The sequence below is a fragment of the Corvus moneduloides genome, chromosome 21 (genome assembly GCF_009650955.1).
Source record: "Corvus moneduloides isolate bCorMon1 chromosome 21, bCorMon1.pri, whole genome shotgun sequence".
NCBI classification, from domain to species: domain Eukaryota; kingdom Metazoa; phylum Chordata; class Aves; order Passeriformes; family Corvidae; genus Corvus; species Corvus moneduloides.
Genome location: NC_045496.1, coordinates 4,164,630 through 4,188,294, shown reverse-complemented (window position 1 = coordinate 4,188,294; position 23,665 = coordinate 4,164,630). Strand labels below are relative to the sequence as shown.

Here is a 23,665-nt window from a genome sequence, read left to right as displayed (position 1 = left end):
GCTTGCTCCCTGGCTGCACACAGAAGCCCAAAAAATACATGTTCCAACGTGGTACTTATAATGGACTTGAGTTGAGGCAATGAGGACTGAAGAGCATCATAATGAGGTTCCTGTGTGGAGGACTATAATATATACATGACTCAAGAGCATGGAGGGCTGAGCAGCAGAGCTGAACCTCCCTCCAATGGCAACATCCCAACGGGATCAGTCTCAGCTCCTCCTGACACCTCCTCAATCCCCCTCTGTCCCATGCAATGTCCCGCTGCATTCCCAGCTCACTGTGCTGTCCATGTGGCAAATTTAGGGAATTTCATAGAGATTAATCCTCCTGAAAACTTGGGAAATGCCCCTGCAGCTTCTGAGCTGACCATTCAAAGTCTCCATGGCAATATAAAACGTGGAGCTAACATACAGGATGAGCCCTTGATTGCATTTAACACATTTTTCAAGTAATTCCTGAAGGATTGACAGAACTGCAGTAATTTCATCCCCATTAAACGATAAAGAATTTTTCCCATGAAGAGAAACGCTATTCTTAAATCTCAATTCTTTCAGATTGAGTCACATAAAACTGGTTATTCCGTATTTCTAAGTTCCTGCAGGAGATTAAAACCATCCTACAGCCACAGTGGATGGATCTCAGCTCCACTGAAGGCAACAGCAAAATCCCACTCGCTTTGATGCAGAGGGAAAAGAGGGATTTAATCCCACCTTTGAAAGCAGAAGGAACCAAGTCCTTGTGTGCAAGTTCCTCCGTGCAGCACCTGGCACACCAGGGCCTGCCCAGCAGCCCTGCTGAGCCAAACCAGCAACTGCTCCTTTCAAAGAGGGGCTGGGTTTAGAGCTTTTTGGAAAGAAAGGGAGAAAGCCAAAAGAAGAGTATTTAAAAAATTCTGTGCTTAAATGCGTAGAGCATCTGACAGTTTGAAAGCATGGTAGAAACACCGATTTGATCAGTTTTGGTAGCAAGCAGGCTTGGTTAGGTTTTTGTTGCTAAAAAGGCATTTCCTCCTGCCACTTTTCAAAAGTTAAATCATAATTTCCTGCAACAAAACACATTCTCTTTTTTGCCCACTTCCCATGAAGTAACATTTGTCACCCAGTCCAGAACAGAATATTCTGTCCCATGCCAGTAACAAATTTAAAGTGCAATTTCTGCATAAATGTATTGTTGAAAAAGTTTGCAAAGGAAATCTGAAGTTACCCCCCCACCCTATAAGCACATTTGGGAGAAAAGGAAAGTGTTTATACACAGAACTATTTAAAATAATTTCTGCAGTAACAAAGCACAACTGAACTTGGTTGAATTAAGAGATCATATCCTAGGCATGATCCAGACATTTAAAACACATGCATTACAGGCTGATTTCAGCCAAAAACAGTGGTGGGAGAGAGCTTTAAATAGAGCTGCACCTCAGCTGAGCTCAGATGTGGCTTTCTGTGAGGTGCAGGGCGTGCAGGAGCACTGAACATCTTTCACAAGCGTGTTTACCAGGAACACCACGGCTCCCACCAGCCAGCGCCGGCAACGAGGCGCCTCAGACACGGGGTAACAAAAGCACGAGCAGGCAAAACAGCAACAAGAGGGGAAAAAAGTGTGTGCTGCATCATGCTTGACACATTCTTGACTTCCATTCAAAATGCAGGTTCTTGCAGGATTTAATTTGCCAGAGAGCAGCAACGCCCGAGACATCAATTGCAAATGAGTGAATTCTGTGAATTAGCAACTTGAAGGCAGACCCAAAGCTTGCCCAGGTCAATAAAAAGGTGCTTGTCGACCCAGGGAGCTTTGTTTTAGGCTCCAAGTAAATACATATGATAAAAAGCCCTATGTAACACATCACCAAATGCATTTTCCTTGTTTCTTCAGAGAAGTTTAGAACCATTTGTCATCTCCAACAGTATTTTAGTGCAGAAAACACAAGAAAAACAGAAACATTGTGTGGGAAAAAGCACAGAGCTTTTGCATCCAGAAACCTTCCCTATCTGTTACAAAGATACTTGCTGAAGAGTTAGCAAGAAACTGCTTTCTGGGAACAACAAAAGACTGAAATATTGTGATATAAGGTAGTTCTATAATTATTTACAGTGCCTGACATCATGGATGTAAAGACAGACGCTAAGGCAGGAATACTTGTGATGTTTAACTGGCAAGTGAAAACTGGAGCAATTCCAAAGCACCAGAATAACTCACCTTTCTTCTTGGTCTGTGCAACTTGAAGCGATCATCTTTCATCAGGCTGGCTAACACCTTCTCCATCTTTAGCTCTGAAACACTGAAGCAACGAAGATAAAAAATTACTATTTCTCCTACTTTGAAACATGGCATGGAATGAGGCACAGACTGGTAATGGAGAGCAAAACCATTGAGATTCACAGTTCAGCTTAAGAATTCGTTCCTGAAATACGCGAGGCCTTAGCCCAGACACTCCCTCAGCACCCCTGAAAGTGGAACTACTGTAAAATCCAAACCAGTGCTTTCAGTGGCACAGAGACACAGGAACCCACAATCTTGTCACTGTTTTAAATCACCAGCACACACTCCAATTCTAGGAGAGCATCAAAATAACTGAGGGTGGACTTTCCACCCACTGAAAGTCTCCTTGGCTCTCAACCAAGAGGAACTGATTAAAGAAATAAATTGGATTGCACTTCCATTATTTTCGTAACTTTTCTTTCCTTGCACTGAGAAGCAGCAAGACAATTGGGAAACACCTGGTTATGCTTTTCACCAAAAGAAACTCAAGACAGAGTTGAAGCAGCTCATAACATTAATGCTTCTTGTAAATTTGCTTTGTAACTATAAAGAAAAAGATCTGCAACCTCCACTTTGAACCCAGGGGTTGTCCAACATTTCTTTTTTCACTTAATGCCGTGGGCAGGAGCAGAAGGTCGGTTGTGCAGCTGGGAGAAAGAGAGTGACTGAGGCACACACAGGCTGGAAACACCTGCTCCACTTAGTTTGCTACTTCTGCTACATCTTGTCTCCTCCAATTTAGCTTCCAGAGTCTCTGGAATGAGACACAGTGCTCAACCCTCACTCAAAGGATGATGCTTTCCTGTTTACACACATTTGTTTCCACCCATGTTAGTGACCACACTCACAAAACTGAAGAGCTAAAACCAAAGCTGTGCAAAGACACAGCTCCTTCCTCTCACAGTGACTCAAGCTCAGAGGGCAACAACAAAACCTGGGGGAACTTTTCCTATCAAACCAATTCTCCTGCAGCTTCCTTCCCTCTGGGCTTCCATCACTCTTCCTTTCCCACAGGATCCCACATGATTCTAGCTCCTTGCTACCTCGCTCAGGTCAAAGCTCAGAGGCACTTCCCAATGGACAAACTCACCCTCCAATTCATTTATAGCCTCAAATGCCACCTCTGACACCAGCCACACAGTTTGATTTCCTTCCCTGCTCTGAGAACTCACCTTCCCTCTCATCTGAAGTGCAAAGCCAAAGCCCAGCCCATTAGGGACCCCACAGCACTTTTTTTAAATACAGGAGACTCAGTCAGCTGTCCTAGCCAGGCTTCACACTGGGCATTTATTTTCATTCTGTCGACTCACATTCCTCCTGTAAGCTCAACCAGATGATTTATTCTCCAGTCTTGATTGCAAGGCACTGCTGGGTCCTGCTATGGCCCAGATATGGAAATGCTTACAAACCTGCCTCATTTCCAAGTAAGCAGTCCTGCTTAAAGGTGCATTTACAGGAGACTACAAATTCTTTGTCCTCTTTAACACTGTCTTAGGGGATGCACGTGCACCAGGTGACAGCACAGGTGCAGCTGTGCAGCTCCAGGCCATTAATATTACAGCTGCATCCAAACTGGGTCCCATTTCCAAGGGAATTACTCAGATCATACAAGCTGATGTCTGGGCCAAAATTTTCAGTAATGGGCAAAGGTCATCTCTAGAAAAGAAGCCAAGGAGTTCACTTGGGATTAAAACCAATCCAAGGAAAAGAGAAATCTTTGGGGTCCAACAGTTCTCAGATTCCTGAATCTCAGATGGTCAGAAAGACACCTGTGGTTTCTGAAAGGAAGCGTTGCTGATACTCAGTTTGTAAAGTACAGAAAGAAATTACCACAAGGGTATCTTCTTTCTTTTCACTCAAAACTCTCTAACACATGGCTAGCAGGAATGGAGGAATCTCTGCCACACCATGTGACGGGATATTGTGATCCTCACCTGCTCCCCATCCTTCCCAGTTAAAGCAACAAACACCTTTACTTTTGCAATCTGCCTTTACCTCAGCCAACTCAGCATCACAGCATAAGGAAAGGAGACGCTCCAGAGGAACAGCCATCCAGCCTGGAAGGGATGGGCCAGAGTGGCCATAAGACACACTACAAGGGAGATCAGCCCCACCATGTGCAGCTGGGTCAGCCCACGCACAGATTCCTTCGCAGAGGATGCAGAGAAAGGCGGGGGAGCGATGGGGGAGAAAGGGAAATGGAGCATAAAACGACAACCGAGGGTTTCTCTGTTTGGTTTTGAGACGTATAACAGCAAATTAAAACATAAATGGCAACCACTTAAGCAAGAGGAAAGCAGACCTCCCCCTTCCCCCTGCAAAGGTTGCTTTGACACCGTTGTGAATGAAAATGTCAAACCTTTGACATTGATTTGTCAGAGTTGTCACCCCCTCTCGGGTCCTCCCCTCGCCTGGCGCGTTGCCAGCAACAGATCCCTGAACTGGGTTCACAGCAGGGAGCAGGCGAGGGAGCCGGGAGGGGGGAACAGCACAACCCCAGAGCAGGCAGGGAAACGACTTGTGCCTTCACGGTGATGCCTCTTCCTTTATAAATTAGTTAGGCCGCCGTTAGCAGATAAAGAAATTATCTGATAGCTGTCGAGGCAGGCACTGCGAGATTGCAGCTGAAGGGACTAGAAGAGACATAAAGAAAAAAAAGAAAGTGAACCTCACATTTCTTCTGCTTGTTGCCTCCTCCGTTTGAAGGGAAATCTGTTAGTTGTGCTTGGAGCTGAGACAGAACATTTTGGAGTCTAACCCGTTTTTTTTAAAGAAAAAAAAGGAAAGAGGGAATGCAGAGAAAACATGAGTGTGCACGTGCCTGCACATCCACATACAGCTGGGCAGAGCAGCCACAACTTCCAGCCACACAAAGCCCAAACAGAAAGTTGCAGAGAGAGGCAGCTTTCCTGAGCCCCAACGGGAATGACTGATCTCAGCAGAGCCAAAGTGAGATCGTTTTGGCAAAGGCTAACGCTGCTTTTCCACACTGGAAGCCAAGGAGAGGCTTCAGGTACCGGTGAAAATTAATTGCGAGCGATTTCCAATTTCAAAGGCAGTCATCTCTAATTCCGAAGTGGATTTTCATCCAGGAACAAAGCCACGTCTGCTCTCATTACTTCCGACTCTCAACATTCCTGGACTTACTCCCATGCATGCTGGGGTGGGTGGAGGGGTTTAGGAAAAAACTCTGGGTCAGATCCTCATCCCCTGTAAACCAGCAGAGCACTGCTCATTTACACCAGCTGCAGGGACACATCTCATGCTTTGTCTTCTTCAAAATACATATTTTATGAAGTATTTACATTTCAATAAACCCAGTGGGAATTTCATTTAAAAAAGGAAAAAAAACTCCAACAAATTAAAAAAAAAGATTCACAACACATTCTCATCCTCGACAAAAATCCCAGAGATTCAAAAATTAGGCTAAGAATGAAAAAAAAAAAAAAAATAGCCAACTCCAGTAACTTGTGCAGACCAAGTCAAAAGCTACAAAGACTTAGGGTAAAGGAACAGAAATGAGCAGTGCTTAAGAGGCTCAGTGACAGTCCAACACACGCTGTCTTTCGCCCTCGCACTGAATTAAATTGTCAGGATTATCATCATAATGCTCTGTTTATGAAGGGTAACGGCAATTTGTGCTGATGGCACTTGCTGCCTTGAGCTTCAAGCTGCCTTCCTGCATCTTCTCAGTAATTCATCAGCTCCCTGCTCTATCCTGGTGCCCCTTCTCCTCATCCACGTGGGAAGAGCGGAGGCCACACGGCTGCAGAGAGGCCGAATCGCCCCGTGCCCGTCAGGCACTCACTGCCTTCCCTCTGAAGATGGGGGTCAAGGAAGGCAAATTACACTCCTTTCTGGCAAGTCCTTTATCTGCAGGGCAGCACATTTTATGAAGAGCATAAAACAAACAACCAACCAAGAAAAGGCAATCCCCAGAGTTGTCTGGCTCTGAAAAGTGAAGGAAAAATAAATTCGCATAAACCTCCCTTGCTTATTCAGAGTCTTCAAGATTCCTGAAGACCATGGCCAGCTCAACAGCAGGTCTCCTTAGCAGATGTAATTGCCAGCCTGAGTGACACTTCCCTAAACTTGTTAAAAAACAACAGCATTGGATAAAAGCATTAACATTTAAAATAAAAAAGAAGGAAATTTCCCTCTCCTTCCTCTAACACTACCAAAATATTAGAAAATAGAAAAATAGAACTTTCTACTTGGAGTTAAAAATTCACAATTATGTGGGATTTCACCTTTAAATGTCAGTGCTGTTTGTTACATGAAAAAAACCCCTGTCAGCTTAGCCTTCCATGTCTTGCTGGTGTCTGCTTAATAGATAGTTACCTGGGATGATGGATGGCTCTTTGTTAGACCACTAAATGGCTCACAGCCTAGAATAAGCCTGTATTTACTGCCAACATTTGTTTGTTTCAAGGATGCAAAACCAAATTAGATTCCAAGCAGCTCCACCCGACAGAAACACAAGAAATAAAAGGGAACTAATTTGTGCATGAGTTTACAGGGCTCCATCAACACTGCTACAACACTGAAGGGACTCTGCTGATGTTCTCAAACGCTGAGAGACAGCAGAGCAGGGAGCAAGGGGAGGCACAAACACCCAGCTGGCTGCTGAGGAGGCTGGAGATCCTGCCTAGCGATGCTGAGCAGCCAGTTGTGGGTTTTCTCCACAAAAAGACCACTGTGCAAGCAGAGCTGGACTAAAATCTCATCATGTGTCGGCCATCAGGTACCTGACTGCACACTGGGCTGGTCCTTACTGAGCCTGGCTTGCTCTCCTTGCTGTCTACTCCCAAGTCCAAGCTAGAGCTGGTTAAGAGGAGCCTTCCCAGGCTTGGAAGCACACCCCACTTTGGGTCTGCAGAGCCCACCCTCCCTTTTTGCCTTTCAGGACCACACTGGGCTCTCAGCACTTGCCAAAGCCTCTCCTATTCCTGTCACAAGCCACTTAAACAACACATCTTCGTCAATTATCTGCCAGATATGACCCACAGCTCCCCAGCAATTTCTCCCCCAGATCTCTCCCAAAGGGCCAGCACAGTCTCTGCCAATATGGTGTGCCATGCAGGCAGATGGCCAGGCAGCATCTGACAGGCTCGTTTGACTTGTGATCTCCACATAGTCACGATTTGAACCCAGGGCCAGAGAGAAAACAATGGAGTGCAAAGGATCTCCGACTATCATCTCCTCCCTGCCCCTCACCACGCACATTCACTCATGCACAACATGTCAGGCTGATGATTTTCACACACTTCCCCTCTTCTCCTTTTGCTAGTCTGGGGCCAGGCCTGGATCACAAGAATTAATAAATTCTTATTAAAACCTGCACGAGACACAGTCCCGCTGAAAGTGCCACGGAAGGTTAATTAGCAAGGATGAGCTGAAACTTTTGTTCGCGTTTCTGACTCACTTAATCTTGTGAGAAGCCAGCAAGCTGACATATTCTGCCTCCGAAGGCGCCAGGACGAGCAGGCTGCTCCCGCGGCAGCCAATGCGCGCCGTCCTCCCGATCCGGTGGATGTATTCCGCAGGTGAAGCCGGAGCGTTGTACTTGGGAAAGGGGAAGGAGGAATTAACAGGATGCAGCGTGTTAATTATAAACGAGACCCCCAGCCCGCTCACCTGGAACAAAAGGCACACCCCCACACGCTGCACCTCCCGAGGAGTTGGGCTGCTTGTAACGCGCCTCAGCCCCAGAACCATCACTCAGCCCCTCAGCCACGGCAGCTTTTTGACATGTGAATGTGACACATTGGCCAACTTTCAGATAATAGGACAGTTTCCCTGTCTCAGTGTCTCTTTCTGCCTTTTAGATTTTATTTCGATACAGGCACGTCAGAAACCTGTTTGCTTCCCCTAAAAAAGCCCCCCAAATCTAATCAAATCTCACAGCAAAGAGCGCCCAGGACTGCCCACATGGAGTGGGGAGCTGCCTGCTCTGCATTTGGGAGAAAAAACACAAAAGAAAAAACAACTGATGCCAATTTGGAGTTGGGCTAAATTGCTTTTTTTTGGATTAAAGCAAATCATGGCTGGTTACAGGGTAGAATAAATCTAAGAGAGAGGAGGAAGTGCTTTCAGCAATGGATGACACAGGTAGCAACTGTCTTCCCCTGTCCAACTACCAGGCACCATGAAAATGTTCCTTAAAGACTCCCCAAATATAGCAGTGCCTCTCATTTACCTAAGTGGGAATCAAAACTGCCCAGCCATTTGCAAGATCTGATAATGGGTGACACATTTCCCTCCCTTTAACCTCCCCCTATTCTTTCCCCCCCTCCTCTCTTTCCTGGAAAAAATGAACATGCACAGAGATACTGCTCAGAAATGAGCCCTCAGCAGTTTAACTGGAAAAAACCCAACAACCAAAGCCCACTCTAGTGTTTATACCTGTGCCCTCTGGCAAAGTTTCTACTGGCTAGAGGTGTGAGTAAGATGCTGTGAGCAATCTAATTGCTCCCTGCAGGTCCTTGCTCTTGGACACAGCCCTCAGGACAGCTGAGATTTCGCCTTCTGGACACACAGAAGTCTCCCAGGGCTTTAGGTAATTTGCACTGCGTTCTAGCACTGGCAACTATATCTTTGGTTAAATTATATTAATATACAGATCTGGGAATTAAAGACTTCACTTCCACAGCCTTCTCCGACTAGCTGGCTGCTACAAAATCATTCTTTTTTTAAAAAACACAAAAATCAAATCAAATTTGTTACCTGAAGGGATGAGGTAGAAATTAAAAAGCTTTGTTGAGGCTCTGTGCCCTGTTCCTTTTACCCAGGTGTTGCTTGATACATGTGAATCTCTGGATCAGTTTTTCCTCAGTTCAACTAACCTTTTTTTAATTATAAATCTTTTATAGAAATGAAATCTGCCTCATGCTCTCAGCCTCCTCTTTGAAACGACAGGCTGCTATTTTTAAGGTTCAATCCATCTTCCTTTGTTTTTATTTTTTTTTCCCTAAGACTGTATTTCTGTCAACAGCAATGCAGCAGTGTGGGGTTTTGTTGGGCTTTTTTTTTTCTTTTCAGGGAAAATCTGAACCATGCAGTTCTGCTGGAAGCTGGATGCCTGCAGCTACTCAGCCCCAATCCAGCCAAGGCTCACTGGAAACACTCAGTTTCTGTAGGTCACTGCACTGACACTATTGGGCTACTCAATGTTTAACATCAGGAATGCACTTAAACTCCTCATGGAACTGCCTCCCCAGCAAGCTAGGAAAGAAAGGAACAGAACTGCAAGAGATGGCCAGGATTTCACAAAAATTGGCTTCTTGGGTGGGGAAATGGAAGGTGTTTTATCCCAACCAGTGAAAACCCCAGAGTTATTAAAGAGAAAAACAGACCAGGGATATGGTAGCAATGCTGTATCCTGGCAAAACCCAGAGTCCCAGTCCTGCAGTCAGGAACTTGGAGGTCTCCCACACCTGTAGGCATCAGCACCAGGACCAGCCAACTGCAGGAAGGTTCTGGACTGAGAAGGGATTTCATCTGAGCAAGGCTGCACTTAACACATACAGACACACAGAGCAAACCCACCTGTACAATCCAGGTCACCTGAGGCAGGTCCAGTCCCCGTGCTGCTACATCCTTAAAATTAATAAGGAAATCACTTTAGTAAAAATCCTTTGGAGCTATCAGCAGTGAGGAGTCTTCTGGGATGGCAACTATGTCTGAAAGCAATGCTGGCTAGGCAAGTAGGAATTTTATGTGTCTAGTTTGGGGAAAGATGGACTGAAGGTCAGAAGTAACACTGAGGGTTTAAAATGCAAGGATTGTTAGCAGACTAATACAATAAAAAATGATCCACTACTATGGCCCAAAGCCTGGAGGACAGAAACACCTATTTCAGGATGGTGGTGTTGAATTACAGCATTTCCTACAGCCCCTTTGCATTATATCTGACAGAATCCACTGTGTAAGGGGCAGCGATACCTTTGGTTCTTCAGTTTGTTTCACTGATGAAAAGAGATCTTCTCATGGGCACCTACTGCCCAAACACAGAGAGGCAGAATTAAACCTCTGAAAGGCAGCACGATTTCTGAGCATACCTTTCTCCACAGCAAATCTAAGTACCAAAACCAGACTTCTTATGATGAAAAGGGAAAAAAAAAAAAAAATAAAGGCTAGCAGTCAAGAATCCCTGGCCTTGGGTAGAACGTCCAAAGATACACTGATCTCTACCTACAAATAATTAGTTGTTTCCTAGGTGATGGTCTGAAGTTGAGGAGCAGAAGACTTGCAGGTCATGTGGCCCTAAAATAAAAGGCCAATAAACAATTTAGCAGAATCTGCAGGAATCTGGAGCACAGCTCAAGGAGAGGGGACTTCAGCTATGCCTTAGATTTGCAGTCTGGCTTTGATTTGGAGAAACAAAATGCAGCCGTGAAGAAAAGAGTCTGAAGCTGCTGTCAAGGTTTTATTTGATGTGCCAGCTGGTGAGAAAACCTATCAACTTGGAGAAGGACTTGAATGAGACCCTTTAGTTATCCACAGTCAGAATAGCTCCAAAAACATACCCCTTCAGAGAGAAACGAGAGTTTAAATCCTGTCCAAAATGGAGAGTGCAAACACATCTCAATCTCCCTTCTTGATTTTCTGTTCATTAGTAATGTCCTCACATACTCCTCGGATTTTACATTCACCAGGCGCAATAGCAGAGCAGGTGTGCAGATTTCACTCTGTTAGGAAATGTTTTGCAACACATGTATCTTTTAGCTAGTTGCAAAATAGAATATATTAAAGACGTAAGCAGGAGCTTAATGTACTAAAAATGTGTCAGCCACCCACTGAAGTGTTTTCATGCAACTCCCACACACGTTAAAAGAATGGGAAGCTGATGTTTTGGCAGCAAAGGCCTTCCCATAAGCACTAACCAGGCTGTTTTGTGGCTCCAACTGCAGTAAAAGAGGAGACACTTTCCACAGCGCCCACTCCGAAATAACGCATACTCGCACTCCAACACGCTTATTAAGGAGTGACTTGTTCCCAGAGTCAGAATGAACAGATGTACAAAAAGCCATTTAAAGGAGGTTGGAGGAAATAAATCAAGGGGAGTCGGGAAGCGTGTACAGCAGTTACCAGGATAACAAGACTATAAACTCTACAGCGCGATCACACAGGAGCGCTGACGTCTGATTCCGAGCTGGCTGGCTCTGTTCTTCCACGCTGACAAGGCTTTGGTCTTTTCCTTTACTCTGTGCTCCTCCTCACACCCAGGAGCTGAGGAAATGCTGTCTGAGGAGAGGGCTTTGACCTTGGGACAGGGCAGTTTCCCCAAAATAAACCAACAGCCAAGCCAGCCCTGTGGTCAGGAGCACCTCTAATAGGGGAAGGAATAGACAAAGTGGGCAGGAGCCATCCCTCTCATCCATCCAGATTCTTTTCCTCCTCTTCCAAGACACATTTTCTCAACATCTCAGCTTGGAAAATCACTGCCACAGACAGCATTTTCATGTGCGTTTGCCCAAGCTGAAAAGGTTCACCAAAAGCCTCATAAATAGCCAGGGAGAACATTTTAGGAGAAGGCTTCCTCCCATCATCAGCCTTGCATTCACGATTGCTTTCACAATGCCACCAACTCCACTCAGCTGTTACTGACACATAGCAGCAGCTACTCTCCTGGGGGTTCCCTTGGCTTTCTTTCACAAGTCTCTTGGGATTTACTGGTAATTGGAGTGTTTTGCAAACTCTCAAAGATTCCTCAGTATCAGTCCACCTGTGTCTCCTCTAGCTGCTTTTCTCTAAGACCCTGATAGAGAGCAGCAAGGTAGGACTAGGGTAAAAAGTTTGAGTTGATTTGCTTTCCTCTGCTGGCAGAGCCCATGAGTTTCAACTTCTCAGAATTTTAGAAAAATATTTGTGGGTCACTTTTCCAGGAGAGAGAACACAGCTCAAACAACAACTATCCAGTTTTACATTTATTCCACTCACAGAAGCACTAACCTGCTGCCAGTACTCTTTCAAGAATCCCAAGAGATTTTCAATATACCACTCACCCCTCTTTTCCACTGCCTCAGATGGCACTCCCCTTTCCACGTGTGACCTCACACCACCATTCCTTAATTACAGGGAAATCAAGGATATGACACCTTGGCAGGTCACTGCTGCCTCCTTTCCACGGGCAGTGGAAGGGCAAATTCTTCAGTGACCATCTCATGGGAGCAAAAAAAAAAATAACCTACACCAGTGCAGTTTTAAAGAAAGCCCAGATGCCAAGCAAACACAATAACCTGAAGCCTTAACCATGTTCCTGCCCTGATCCCAACTGCAAGGCACACAGGGGCACAGGATCAAGGAACAATCCACCTGAGGGATGCTAGAAAGGCTGAAATGTCTGCTTTGAATAATTCATGTTACCAGCCTGTGCTTGTGGTTGGGGGGTACAGGGGTGGGTGCAAGAGAATGGGATACAGGGGGTGGGTGCCAGGGAATGGGGTACAGAGGGTGGGTAAAAGGGAATGAAGGGCAAAAAGGCCACATTGAAAGCGAGTCCTGTCACTGCAGAAGATCAGAACCAACAGGGCCACAAAAGTTTTGCAAGGGCCTTGGTTTGCTCAGTCCCTCTCACACGATCTAATTAGGGCAAAGGAAATTGCTAAAGTTGCTTTTGAAAGACACTCAATGGTGAGGTCTTGAAGGCCCTGAGCTTGACAATTGGCTGCCTACATGAGGCCTAGAAGTACAGATGGAAGGCAGCTTGCTCAGGTGCCAGGCTGTCAGTTGGATTAAAATGACTCATTTATTTACCAAAGAACCTCACAAAGTGCTTTAGCTAACAGGCAGAGAGGGCCTAACGGCTCTCCAAGCTGGGGAAGAAGCTCTCGCGCCTTCCCGGCCTGCCAAAAGTCATTACTGCCGAGTGTGGAAAGCCATCAGCAGGGTAGAGACCCCCGTCGGCAGGGTGACAGATTGGGCTGCGTAATCAGAGGAGGAAGGGGAGAGCACAGAAGCTGTCAGAGGCGAAAGCTCTTGGCTGGGGCCGCCAGAAAACTGGCAAGATGAGTTAGCGTGACTGAGTAAACAGCAAACAATCTCCAAATGATCTTTCCTCCCTCCCTGGAAGAGATGAACTTGTTTAAAAGGCACATCCCAAAGGAAGCCGCAAAGAACTTTCAGTGAAGGAGAGAGAAATAAATCTGGACGAGACCCTCTGAGATACGTGGCCCTTCTTTATTTTCTTGTCTGCCAGCTTATATTGTCTGGCAAAAATATTTTATGGAATATATTAATATACATATGACATAGAGCAAATTAATAAAAGGAACAGCAGGTCCCATTGCTTACTAGAGCGGAAAGATGGGTGGAGAACATGGCATAAGGGACAAGGGAAGGACGGCAACATTATTTGTGTTGCTCTTTTGTGAGCCAGGTTTCAAAATTTTGTGGGCACAAAACGTGATTTCATAGTGAAAAGAACAGAACCACCTTTCTGCAGAATATTTTTTTTTGCTGCTATGGAGAAGAGTGTCAGAAAAAGCAATGCCCTTAGAGGCAGGAGGTGGTCACAGAGCCTGGCTGCCCTTTGGACATCTGCGTTGGGGAGGCACCTGTAATGTGGGACTGGTGCAAAGTGTATCTCTATATTAAGGTGTCCATATGGTCCCCATTACTGTGGTAACAGGCCACCTCCTGGTTTCAATGCATTTGTCCTCCCAACATCTCTGTAAGATGGAACTGTGCTACTTTCCCCATTTTACAGATGGGGAGTTGAAGCACAGAGAGATTTTGGACTCACACACACAACTCACTGTGCTTAACGTGCTGACCACGTGCCAGCTGAGCCGCAGTCACCGTAACCATCAGGATCTGCATCCCTGCCTTGCAGGAAATGCAAAGTGGCTTAGATTGAAGAGGAGGAGGGTTACAATAAATGTGTTACCTTACACCACCCTCTTCATGGCAATCCAGGTTACTCCACACTATCTCCCATTTATGACCATTACCTCCCATTTGTGACAGCTCAGGAGCAAACCCACAACTATTGCTGCTCAACTGAGATGTGGTTTCTTGCCTTGTCACCCCAATTCCATGTTCACCTGCACAGAGTCTGTGGCACAGCAAGAAATCAAACCGTATCTCCAGTGTCTCAAGAGGGGAATCCCATCCACTAAGATTTCTTTATCCAAATTCTTCTTCCTACCTTGCCAAGAGCTGCACATTTCCTGACAGATTTTTCCTGTCACAGGCTACATTTTCCCTTCAAACCTTCTCACCCAGGAACTGATAGCCCAGTGATTGCAATGGTTCTGCTTTCTCTTTGTCTAAAACTGAGCATTTACCTTCTTTCCCAACCCATTAAATTGGAATTCCAATAGCAAGACACGTACCTGACATTCCTCAGTTATAGGCAGCAGGTGCATCAAGAACAACAAAGTTTAGCTATTTATTTTTTAGAATTTACCAAACACTTTTTATCTTCAAAACAATCTACACCACTGAATGATTTAAGCTCTGCTCTCCTCCCTAGTTCAGATACTCAAGTACCACCTCTGTATACAAGGAAACCAAGTTAAAGTTCCACTTACGCACTGCAAAGATGCATTTTGACCTTGACCAAATCTCTGAAAGGTTGTACACACAAAGCAGGACCAGAATGTAACAAGTAGAATTTTACAGGTGACATTATATATAATTTGGCAATGCTAAATCAAACACTCCTATATACATGGCACTCCTAGTGTGAACTGTGGGCAGAAAAAAGAGAAAATTCAGCCCCCCACTCTCTGAAAAAATTGCAACTGGTTTCCTTTAAGAATAACATGCAGCAGGAACAGGAGTCATTTCAGAGCTGGAGAGGGTTTCTCAGCTCTAATTACTCCCGATCGCTGTAATTTACAGGTTTGCGGTGGGTAGAAATCGCCAAGATTCACACGTTTTCAGATCAACAGCTGCCACTATTAGAGAGCAAATTGTGCAGCCTTCTGCACCACTGCAGCAGCCTGTGGCCCCAGCAGGTCAGGAGCGAGAGGTGAAGGTGCCACCACAACCCAAGGGTGCCACCAAACCTCAGCAGAGGACAAGAATTTCTCCCTCAGCATCCTTGGAAGGAGCTTGAAGGGCACAAGGTGAGGAGAGCAGCAGAGCATGAGCTTTTCCAATGACCCCTTCTCTGGTTGAGCTCCCCCTTCCACCTCTGCAGGTGGTTGTTTTTACCCTTGGGGTAGATATTAAGATGGGAAATACCACATTCCATCCAATTCTCCTGGCAGTTACGGGGTACACTACAAATCAGGACTGCATTCTACTGGCTGCATGTAGAGGGCAAGGTTCCAGCTTCAAAGGAACAGATTTTTCTAGACATAAGACCGTGCAAAATACTTGGTGGTCTCTAAGATAAGACATACATTCTTCCTGTATATGGTAACTCAGCAGAAGACCATATTAATAGTTTGCAAAGAAGGCCTCAGTCCTTACTTAACATGTGAGATGCAGAAAAAAGAGATGACTTTCCTCAAGGTCAGACAGTGAGCTGGAATTAGAGCTCAGTGCCAATTCCTCTGGTTACCCTTAGGGATCAGACAGGCCCATTAGTGTGGAGCTGCAAAGGGACTCTGAGTTACTCACAGTGCAAAGCAAGATGCCACTCTTGGATTTTAGGAACTCCTGGAAGACCTCTGTCCTTTCCTAGAAGGTTGAAAAGGAAGAATTAAAAGACTGCTTATGCACATGACAATCGAACACAAAGCAAATTAGCTAAGGTAACAATTTAACTGTGTCTTGTTCACTAGCTCATGTACAGATTCAAAAGCAAAGGAATTGGCCTCATGAGTGCCAGTCAGACTCTTCTTGCAAATGGAAAAATCTGTGGCACACAGGTGTGGTCCCAGGTAGGAAGGCAGTGCCTGGGGAAGCCTGGATGCATTTGGTCAAATCAGAGCAGCCAACACCTCCACAGTTTGCACAGAAACATAGCCTGTGTATGCCAGAAAACAGGAGCTGTTTTACATGGAGAGGGGATCCACAAAGGATTAGGCAGCACCAACAGAAGCACTGGCACGCTTTGTGGGCAACACAGGCTTTTGTGGAAGCAAGCAAAGCTGGACATGTTCACTGCTGTCTGTCCAGTCACACGATGGGCAGGATAAGCCCATTTTGTTGACACAGTGATATAATCACATCACAAGAGATCAGCCTCATCATGTGCCCAATGGGGCATGCACACAGCCACTGCTCTGACACTGGAATTACTGAGTGTCAGGGATGCTCAGCTGCACAGTGAACTGCTGTGGGACAAGTCTTCAAAGTAACAGGGCAGGAGAGATGGCCAGAAATCCCTGCCCAAGGGGGAAAGGAGGCACCCTCCCACGCCTTCCCCTTGTACTGGCAAAAGCCACCATTGGGGCTGATGACACTGGACTGAGGCTGTTCCCTCCCACTGGGGTCAGAGGCAGGTCCCTGTCCCCATCTCTGCTCTGCACCACCACAACTCCTGCAGCCCCCACTCCTAACACAAGCTCAGGCCCACAGGCAGCACCACCCACAGCCCCCAGGTCCCAAATTATCCCCCCAGCAGTCTTTGAGCCATTGAAGGGAGCTGCAGGCACCCAGTACAGCCCCTCAGCTCCCTTCAAAAGCCTCCTGCTCTGTCAGCCCCCAAACCTTCCCAAGCACATTCCAGTTATTTTAACTAACAACTTGTTTTCCACAAATTGACTCCCCAACTCACATTACATCACAATGATATTTGCTATCTCTGAGCACCAATAACCAAAGGTCTCAGCAGAACTTGATCTTCCCTTGCCAATACCACCTCTGCACCTACAATCCCTTTTCTACTGGCCTTCCAAAATATCCTTGTTTCCAGGTTTCAAGCTTTTCCCTAGAGCTCTGGCTAGGAGCTAAGTGAATGTCCTGTTACCTTGATGATAGAGAAGAAACCTTACACACCTGACTCCCAGCTAGAGGTGCTGTTCTAGAAAAGAAGAGAAGCTTGGGCCTTGCTGACACACTGAACCCTCTGCTGACAAAAATTAAAGAAGAGAGCACGCTGTATCTTGTTGACAATGACAGCAGCCGTGCTCAGCAGTACCATATGGGATCCACAATTTAGCTCCATTAATGCTCTTAATTTGAAGACATCAAGCACTAATTACACACTGGGTACTAAAAAGGCAAAACCCTTCCCCTGGTGCCAGCTACTTAGTGGTGTTCTGTTGGCTTAACAGCTGGTCAGGGTAGAGTTGGGCCAGACCAGGCCTGCTCACTTGCTCAGGCAGGCAGGTTGAGGAAAGGCCAGACTGCAGGGACAGCAAAGCACATGTTTCTGGTCTCCACAGGATGGGAATGAGTGAGAAAAACAATGGCTCTTCACCTCTTGCTTCATCAGAAGAGCTCTATTCATTTACCATCTCTGCTGTGTAGCTCAGAGTAGAGCGGCAACTCTCTCCATCACAGACCAAGGGCAGGATCAGGGGCTGAACTTCCAAGGGAGGTCTCTCAGCTATTGAGAGAAGCTCTGCAGTGACAGTTCATCTGACACTCTCCTCCTGGCCTCTCAGCCCTCTGGAGCAAGCTCCAACCTCTCCACTCAGGCCTAACTGGCTAAAACCTAAACCTATTTTGGGGTAATCACTGTCATAATGCTATTATTCCATCCCAGGGAAAACAGCAAACTGTCAAGACACTGTTCTTCAAACCCAAAGCCAAACTGCTCCAGCCTCACCTATTGGGGGCAACTTATTAGGTAGCAATGTTTTGGGGCTTGGATAAGGTTTTCCTTTGGCATTAAAAGTCTGTCTTGGCTGCATGAGAGAGAAGCATGGAGACATAAATGGTTTAGTGCACCCACTGGGAATAGAGAATGGCTGCTCTGCTGAAATAACACATTTGCCTCTTCAGGTGTGTTTTTCAGACACAGCTACCAAGGTACTTTCCAGAAATGGGACAATATCCTTACTCTCATTAGCAGATGGAAGAGTGAGGCCCCTAGAGGTGAAATGATTCTCTCTCCTCTCTTCTGCCCTCCTCCCCAAAATAGCCACATAATAAATCATATGGAATAAGGAATAAAACTGCAGGTCCCGACATTTTGAGAGTGCTTACTTCCTGTTCCATGTCGCCATGCAGACGTAGAAACTGTAAGCTCACAGAGGAGAGGGATGAACGCCCAGGTTGCTCTGACTCTGACCCTCCAGAAAGGACCTTAACAAGGAGCTCGTGGTAGAATTCCACTTGTTCACAGCTGGAGAAAAAGATGATCATCTTGTGGCGCTTTTCAAACTGCAGGAAAAACAAGAGGATTGCACATGACCACTTCCAAAGGCCTCTCCCAATTCCCTGATCGTGAAAAGATCCAGGTGATTTACACTTCTGGAGATGTATCATTATCTGGAAAAGGATTACAGAGGCTGACACCAAACAGTGAGTTCACAAAAGAAGAATGAGTACATGCTGCACAGGGATCTCTCTGCCAGCATGAAAGACACAACAGCACCTCAGCTCTCTCGTGGTTCAAGACGCACTTCAAAGCCCTGGATCTAATCCATGCTATCCTCGACAGAGGAACAGATAAAGGAGTTGGAACGGACAAAGGGCTACTTAGTAATATAAATGCAACCAGAGTCTCACCTTGCATTTCTGCAGGATAAAAGCTGCTAACGTGACAAGCCTCAGTTTGCTGGGGACCATCATGACATACTGTTGGAGTGTCTCAGGAACAGCAAAGTTTTCCTGCTCCATGCAGTTTGATGAACTGCTGGCTTCCCTATTTGTTTGAGATGCTGGTTCAGGCACCTTCTGGAGTTCATCTGCTATGGAAATGCTGACAGGGTCATTCAAGCTGATATCGGCCAGGCGTGTTACTCCTAAACCACAGGAAATGAGAGATATGTGAGGCCCAGTCTGGGCTGGGATGACGTGCTCAAAGAAAAAAACCAACTAACGCAATTCCAGTGAAAAAGAGTGAGGGGCAAGGACCCAGTGAGCCACCCTCAGACACTGCAGAGCCCCCTCACTGCAAACCTCAGCCCTTTCAGGGCTTACCAGGCTTAGCTGCTGTGAACTCCACCAGAACCTTCACAAGACACTTCTTCAGCTGACTGTGCTGTTTCACAGTACATAAATGTCTTTATGGACAGACAGCATTTGGCAGGCCTGCTTCTAGATGTGTGTGGAAAAAACCCAGTGGATCTTCACTCTATCAAGAGTGCAGGAGTCACGAGGCCTGGTTCAGCTCCTGCCTCAGCAGCTGACTGCTTGCATGATACAGAGCAAAGCACACAACACCTCTCCTGCCATTAGCTTTTCGCCTTAATTCTGCGTTTGTAAAGCAAACAAACGAACTTTCGGGTTCATGGTGACTTTGCAATGGAATTTGGGAGACATATGTGGAGACCATGGAAGTACATACACTGACAGAAATTGCAGTAATGAAGGAAGTGCCATAAGCCAAAGAAATTAACAGGCATTATTCCACTTCTGCAAAGGGCTTCACACTGGGCTGTGACAGAGGCAGACTCAACCAACTACTCAGCAGTTGCCTGTGCATTATTCAGCTACAAGAGCCCCCATCTGTCCATAACCCACCTTCGGTGAGGGTGGCTGAGAGCAGCACGTTCTGACGTGTCTCTCTCTCAGCGTTTAAAGCGTTGAGTATCACAGCCACATCCTTCTCAAAGCCCAGGTCCAGGATCCTACAGGAACAGGAGAGATGGTTAAAGGTGCTGTAAGGAAGGAGAAAGTCTTAATACTCCATGACATCTTTGCAATGAATAACTGTCCAACAATCTGTCCAAAGCGGGTATTTTGTCCTAATCCCAGACATCTGGTGCTTGGCTGAGGCCACTGAGCATGAATGGCTTAAGATCACACTCTCTCTCATACTTTTTTTTTAATATTTAGTGAATTATGCTGCAGACGGTATGGTAATAATTTTCCATATCTAAGCCCTTGGAAGTTTACCTGTCTGCTTCATCAATAATCAGCCACTGAGTGCGACGGAAATGAATACATTCTGTGGACTTGATGTGATCAACCAGGCGGCCAGGAGTGGAAATGAGGATGTTTATCCCTTTCCGTAATCTGTGAAGATTTAAAAACAAAAAATAAAACCCAGGCAAGAGAAAAAAAAAAAAGAAAGAAAAAACAACCCCATGCAGGTTAGGATGGAATAGGACCCAGAGTGAGGAGCTGGAACCTATAGAGGTGAAAAGTGCCACAGTAAATTCAGGGACAGCACTTCCTCACCGATTAAAACTGAAGGTTTTTTTCAGCTAACATTTATCCTTGATCATCATTGATACTCTGATACTCAAAGGCACACTCATTGCTAAGGACAAGGTGGAAAGAAATATTAATAACACTAAAAAAAAAAATCACCCCAGTCAGGTTTTCTTTTCTAACTGAGTACTTGTTTTACTGTCAAGAGTAAACTTCTTTTTGTGTATGCTTATATAGAGAGAAATGAAAATTCCATTTTGGATTACCAGCTTACAATTCCATTTTTGAAAAGGGAAAAAAAAGGGATTTTAACACCAGGAAATCTCTTCTCCAGAAAGCAATTTCCCCCATAACAAATACTGTAGGCAGCACTTGGTGGTAAGCAAATACAGGTGTTTGTCAGGAGAGGAAAAAAAAAATACTGACACAAGAGATCATCTTCTCAGAAGGCTCATCAACATTTTAGAAACAGATCCAACTGGGGGAAGCGAATGTTTCCTGCTGACCCAGCCACTGTGCCTGTGTAAGATCCAGGGGATCACAGCTTGATCCAAGCTCACCACCCTCCCTCCCAGTAAGAAAAATACTCTGAAGAAGAGTAACAGATAAAGGACTCAAAATATAATTTAAGAAGTTGGTTTCCTACCTGGCTTTTTCTGATTTTCTCTTTTCTCCCCCCATTAGCACTCCAGGCACAATCCAGGTAAATGGCTACAGACAGGAAAACCAAGACCAGCAATGACTCTTCTTAATAACAAGACAAAGCCTAATCAAAAAATGATGTTTCATGGCAAAAAGAGAGAGGATGGGGCTGACAGCAGCGTGCATGTGATGTGATCACAGCTCCAGCACTAAAAAAAGACTTGTAAGTCTCTTTTTAAGACTTATAAATTTGTAAGACTTATAAATAATAAGGAAGTACCCTATTATTCCAAGGAAAAAATGAAGAGGGGGTGGAAATATGGATCAGATAAATAAATGATTTAAACACCTTCTAGCCCAATGTAAGATACTCTACCCCAATTACAAGGAAAGCACTATCATTTAATGATTTTAAAAGCCTTCTCATTTCTCCAGTCATTCAGCTGGCAAAGCAGTTCACCAAGTCCTACTCCCCATCTGAAACCCATCTGTCCAGTATTAGTTTCAGTAAAACGGTCCTTGTCACCACGAGAGTTTCCATTCATAACTCAGCCTGAGACAATGAAAGGTATTTCTATAAGCAAATGGCTGTGAAAATCAACTATGCTTGTTTATCAGCACATGTGCAACTAGGGTGCCATAATTAATCACTTAATTGCTCATGTAATAATTTAAAACATGCCACAGGGAAATCACACACTTAAACACATTTATCTTTAAGGACCATACATCTTGCCAGGTGCTGCATTTCCTTAAACCTCCAGCTGAATTCACAAGAACTGAAGTTGTTTAGCCCCTTACACAGCTAAGAACACAGAGCATTGAATTCTTACCTTAAGTAGTTTCTGGATTGTATCAAAACTTTGGAGTGCAAGCTATGGAAATCAACAAAAGAAAATGAGCTCTGCCAAAGTCTCTCTGGACTAAAAAGCTGGATTACAAATTCCTATGGCTCAAAAAATCTGTAAATTAATCTAGTTATGTACATCAGAATTCTAAATGCATCCTTAATTTTTTTTAGAAGCCACTTATTAATTTTTTTTCTCTTGAAGAATCTCTCTTTTATTATATTTTGGCCTGTTCAAAAGCCTCTCTACTGGCTCAGCTCCATGAGCCAGCTCTCAGGACAAGAAGAGACTTCTGTGGGCTTCTGTGAATGCCCCAGGGAGAAAACAAGCTACAGGCACAGAAGATTTTGCTCCAGAGGAAGAATAAAAGGGAAGATTACAGAAATTCTGATAAAAAACCACCACAGAAAGGAAACACATAGGTCAATCCTCTTCTGGCAGCTCTCACTGTTCTCTCACCTGACCCATGGAGTGATTGTGCCATTGGATCTTCCTATCTCTGCATTTCTTTTCTCAAGGAAGGTTATTGCTTCCAATACAAAGTAATACCAATTGTAATTACAAATTATCTTCCTAAGTACTCTCAATGGCAACCCTTTAAATGAGCTTACACAGTTTCCTCCATGCTTAGTATTCACATGGCATCCTAAAGAGGCAGCTAAGTTGTTGCTGTAAAAATTTAAATACCTTCAGAGCTTTCTCCTTTCAGGGAACAGAGCAGAGATATTGCACTGCAGGTTGCATAAAATATTGGACCCCAAATGAGTTACCTGCAATCAATTCTCCACATGGAAGTTATTATCATTCGACATACCAAAAAAAAAAATGTAAAAGGTTGATACCCTCCTCTGACACTGCCTTTGCAACTGCAAATAATATAAATTAAATAGAAGAGTTCAATGGAGAAACCAATTCTTGGAGGCCTCAGCTTCAGCATTCATTTAAGGATTTGATAAAACAGCTTTAAAAATGAAACGTTTGTATAAACCTACACATTTGCAAAGCTGAATTAATTGGTTTTACTCATTCCCCTGTGTGAGCAAGGCATGAGGTATGCACTGAGCCCGAGAGGTGCTGCAGCCTTCAAAAAGATTTCCAACTGCAGGAAAAGAACTTAGAAACTCCTTCTTTCTCACTCTGGTTGGCACCGAACAAAAATGACAACTCTCTGTGAGAGCAAGATCTCAGCAGAAGGACTGACAGTGTTTTCTAACTTTAGAGTTCACCTTCCCTGGTGGACCCACATCTACATCCCCAAAAATCAGTGTTCAAACAGACTAAGAAAGGAAAAGCCACCTACCTCCCTCGTTGGGACGAGCACGAGTGCGTAGGGCCCATCACTGCGCTGCAAACACACAAGAGCAGGGCCTCTCAGAGAAGGCAGCACTGAGCACCCCTTCCACACCTCCCCTGCTGCCAGCCAACACAGAGGATTCTGGAGGGCTTTAGTGCAAGTTTGCACACAACATTTTAGGGTATTTCTGCCCCACAGCTTTTAAAATCAAGTCTTTAACGTATCAATCCTGCACTGCCTTCTCCTCCCTGCTGGGAAACCTGCTCCAGTCAAACCCAACGTTTCAGTGCACCCAGACGTTGTTTCACTCCTGTGTTTCTGAGCTGCAGGGATGCTCTCCTGCTTGACACACAGCAACGACCTGTAGGTAGCAGCTGCAGGGAGTGACAATCCAAGACGGGCTGGAGATGCTTCAACCCTTCACTCAGGGTGATCTCTTTCCATAAAATGCACAAG

General features: G+C 45.2%; 1 protein-coding gene across 3 annotated transcripts in view; it reads right to left on the bottom strand.

Annotated features, from left to right (window-relative positions):
- DDX31 (DEAD-box helicase 31) overlaps nt 1–23,665 on the bottom strand; it is a 43,576-nt gene that overhangs the window by 17,161 nt on the left and 2,750 nt on the right. For 2 of the 3 annotated variants that reach the window (XR_004244070.1, XM_032130835.1), the window contains exons 7-17: nt 23,216–23,260; nt 21,901–21,942; nt 21,072–21,136; nt 20,168–20,287; nt 19,793–19,899; nt 18,836–19,071; nt 18,311–18,487; nt 15,833–15,892; nt 9,806–9,856; nt 7,683–7,822; nt 2,195–2,276 (exon numbers count right to left, since the gene is read on the bottom strand). Coding sequence is in view for 2 of the 3 variants with exons in the window: in XM_032130835.1 (XP_031986726.1) it covers nt 2,195–2,276; nt 7,683–7,822; nt 9,806–9,856; nt 15,833–15,892; nt 18,311–18,487; nt 18,836–19,071; nt 19,793–19,899; nt 20,168–20,287; nt 21,072–21,136; nt 21,901–21,942; nt 23,216–23,260 (1,125 nt within the window). In the remaining variant the exon portion in view is untranslated. The remainder of the gene's footprint in view (nt 1–2,194; nt 2,277–7,682; nt 7,823–9,805; nt 9,857–15,832; nt 15,893–18,310; nt 18,488–18,835; nt 19,072–19,792; nt 19,900–20,167; nt 20,288–21,071; nt 21,137–21,900; nt 21,943–23,215; nt 23,261–23,665) is intronic. The other variant, XM_032130836.1, reaches the window with a different exon arrangement.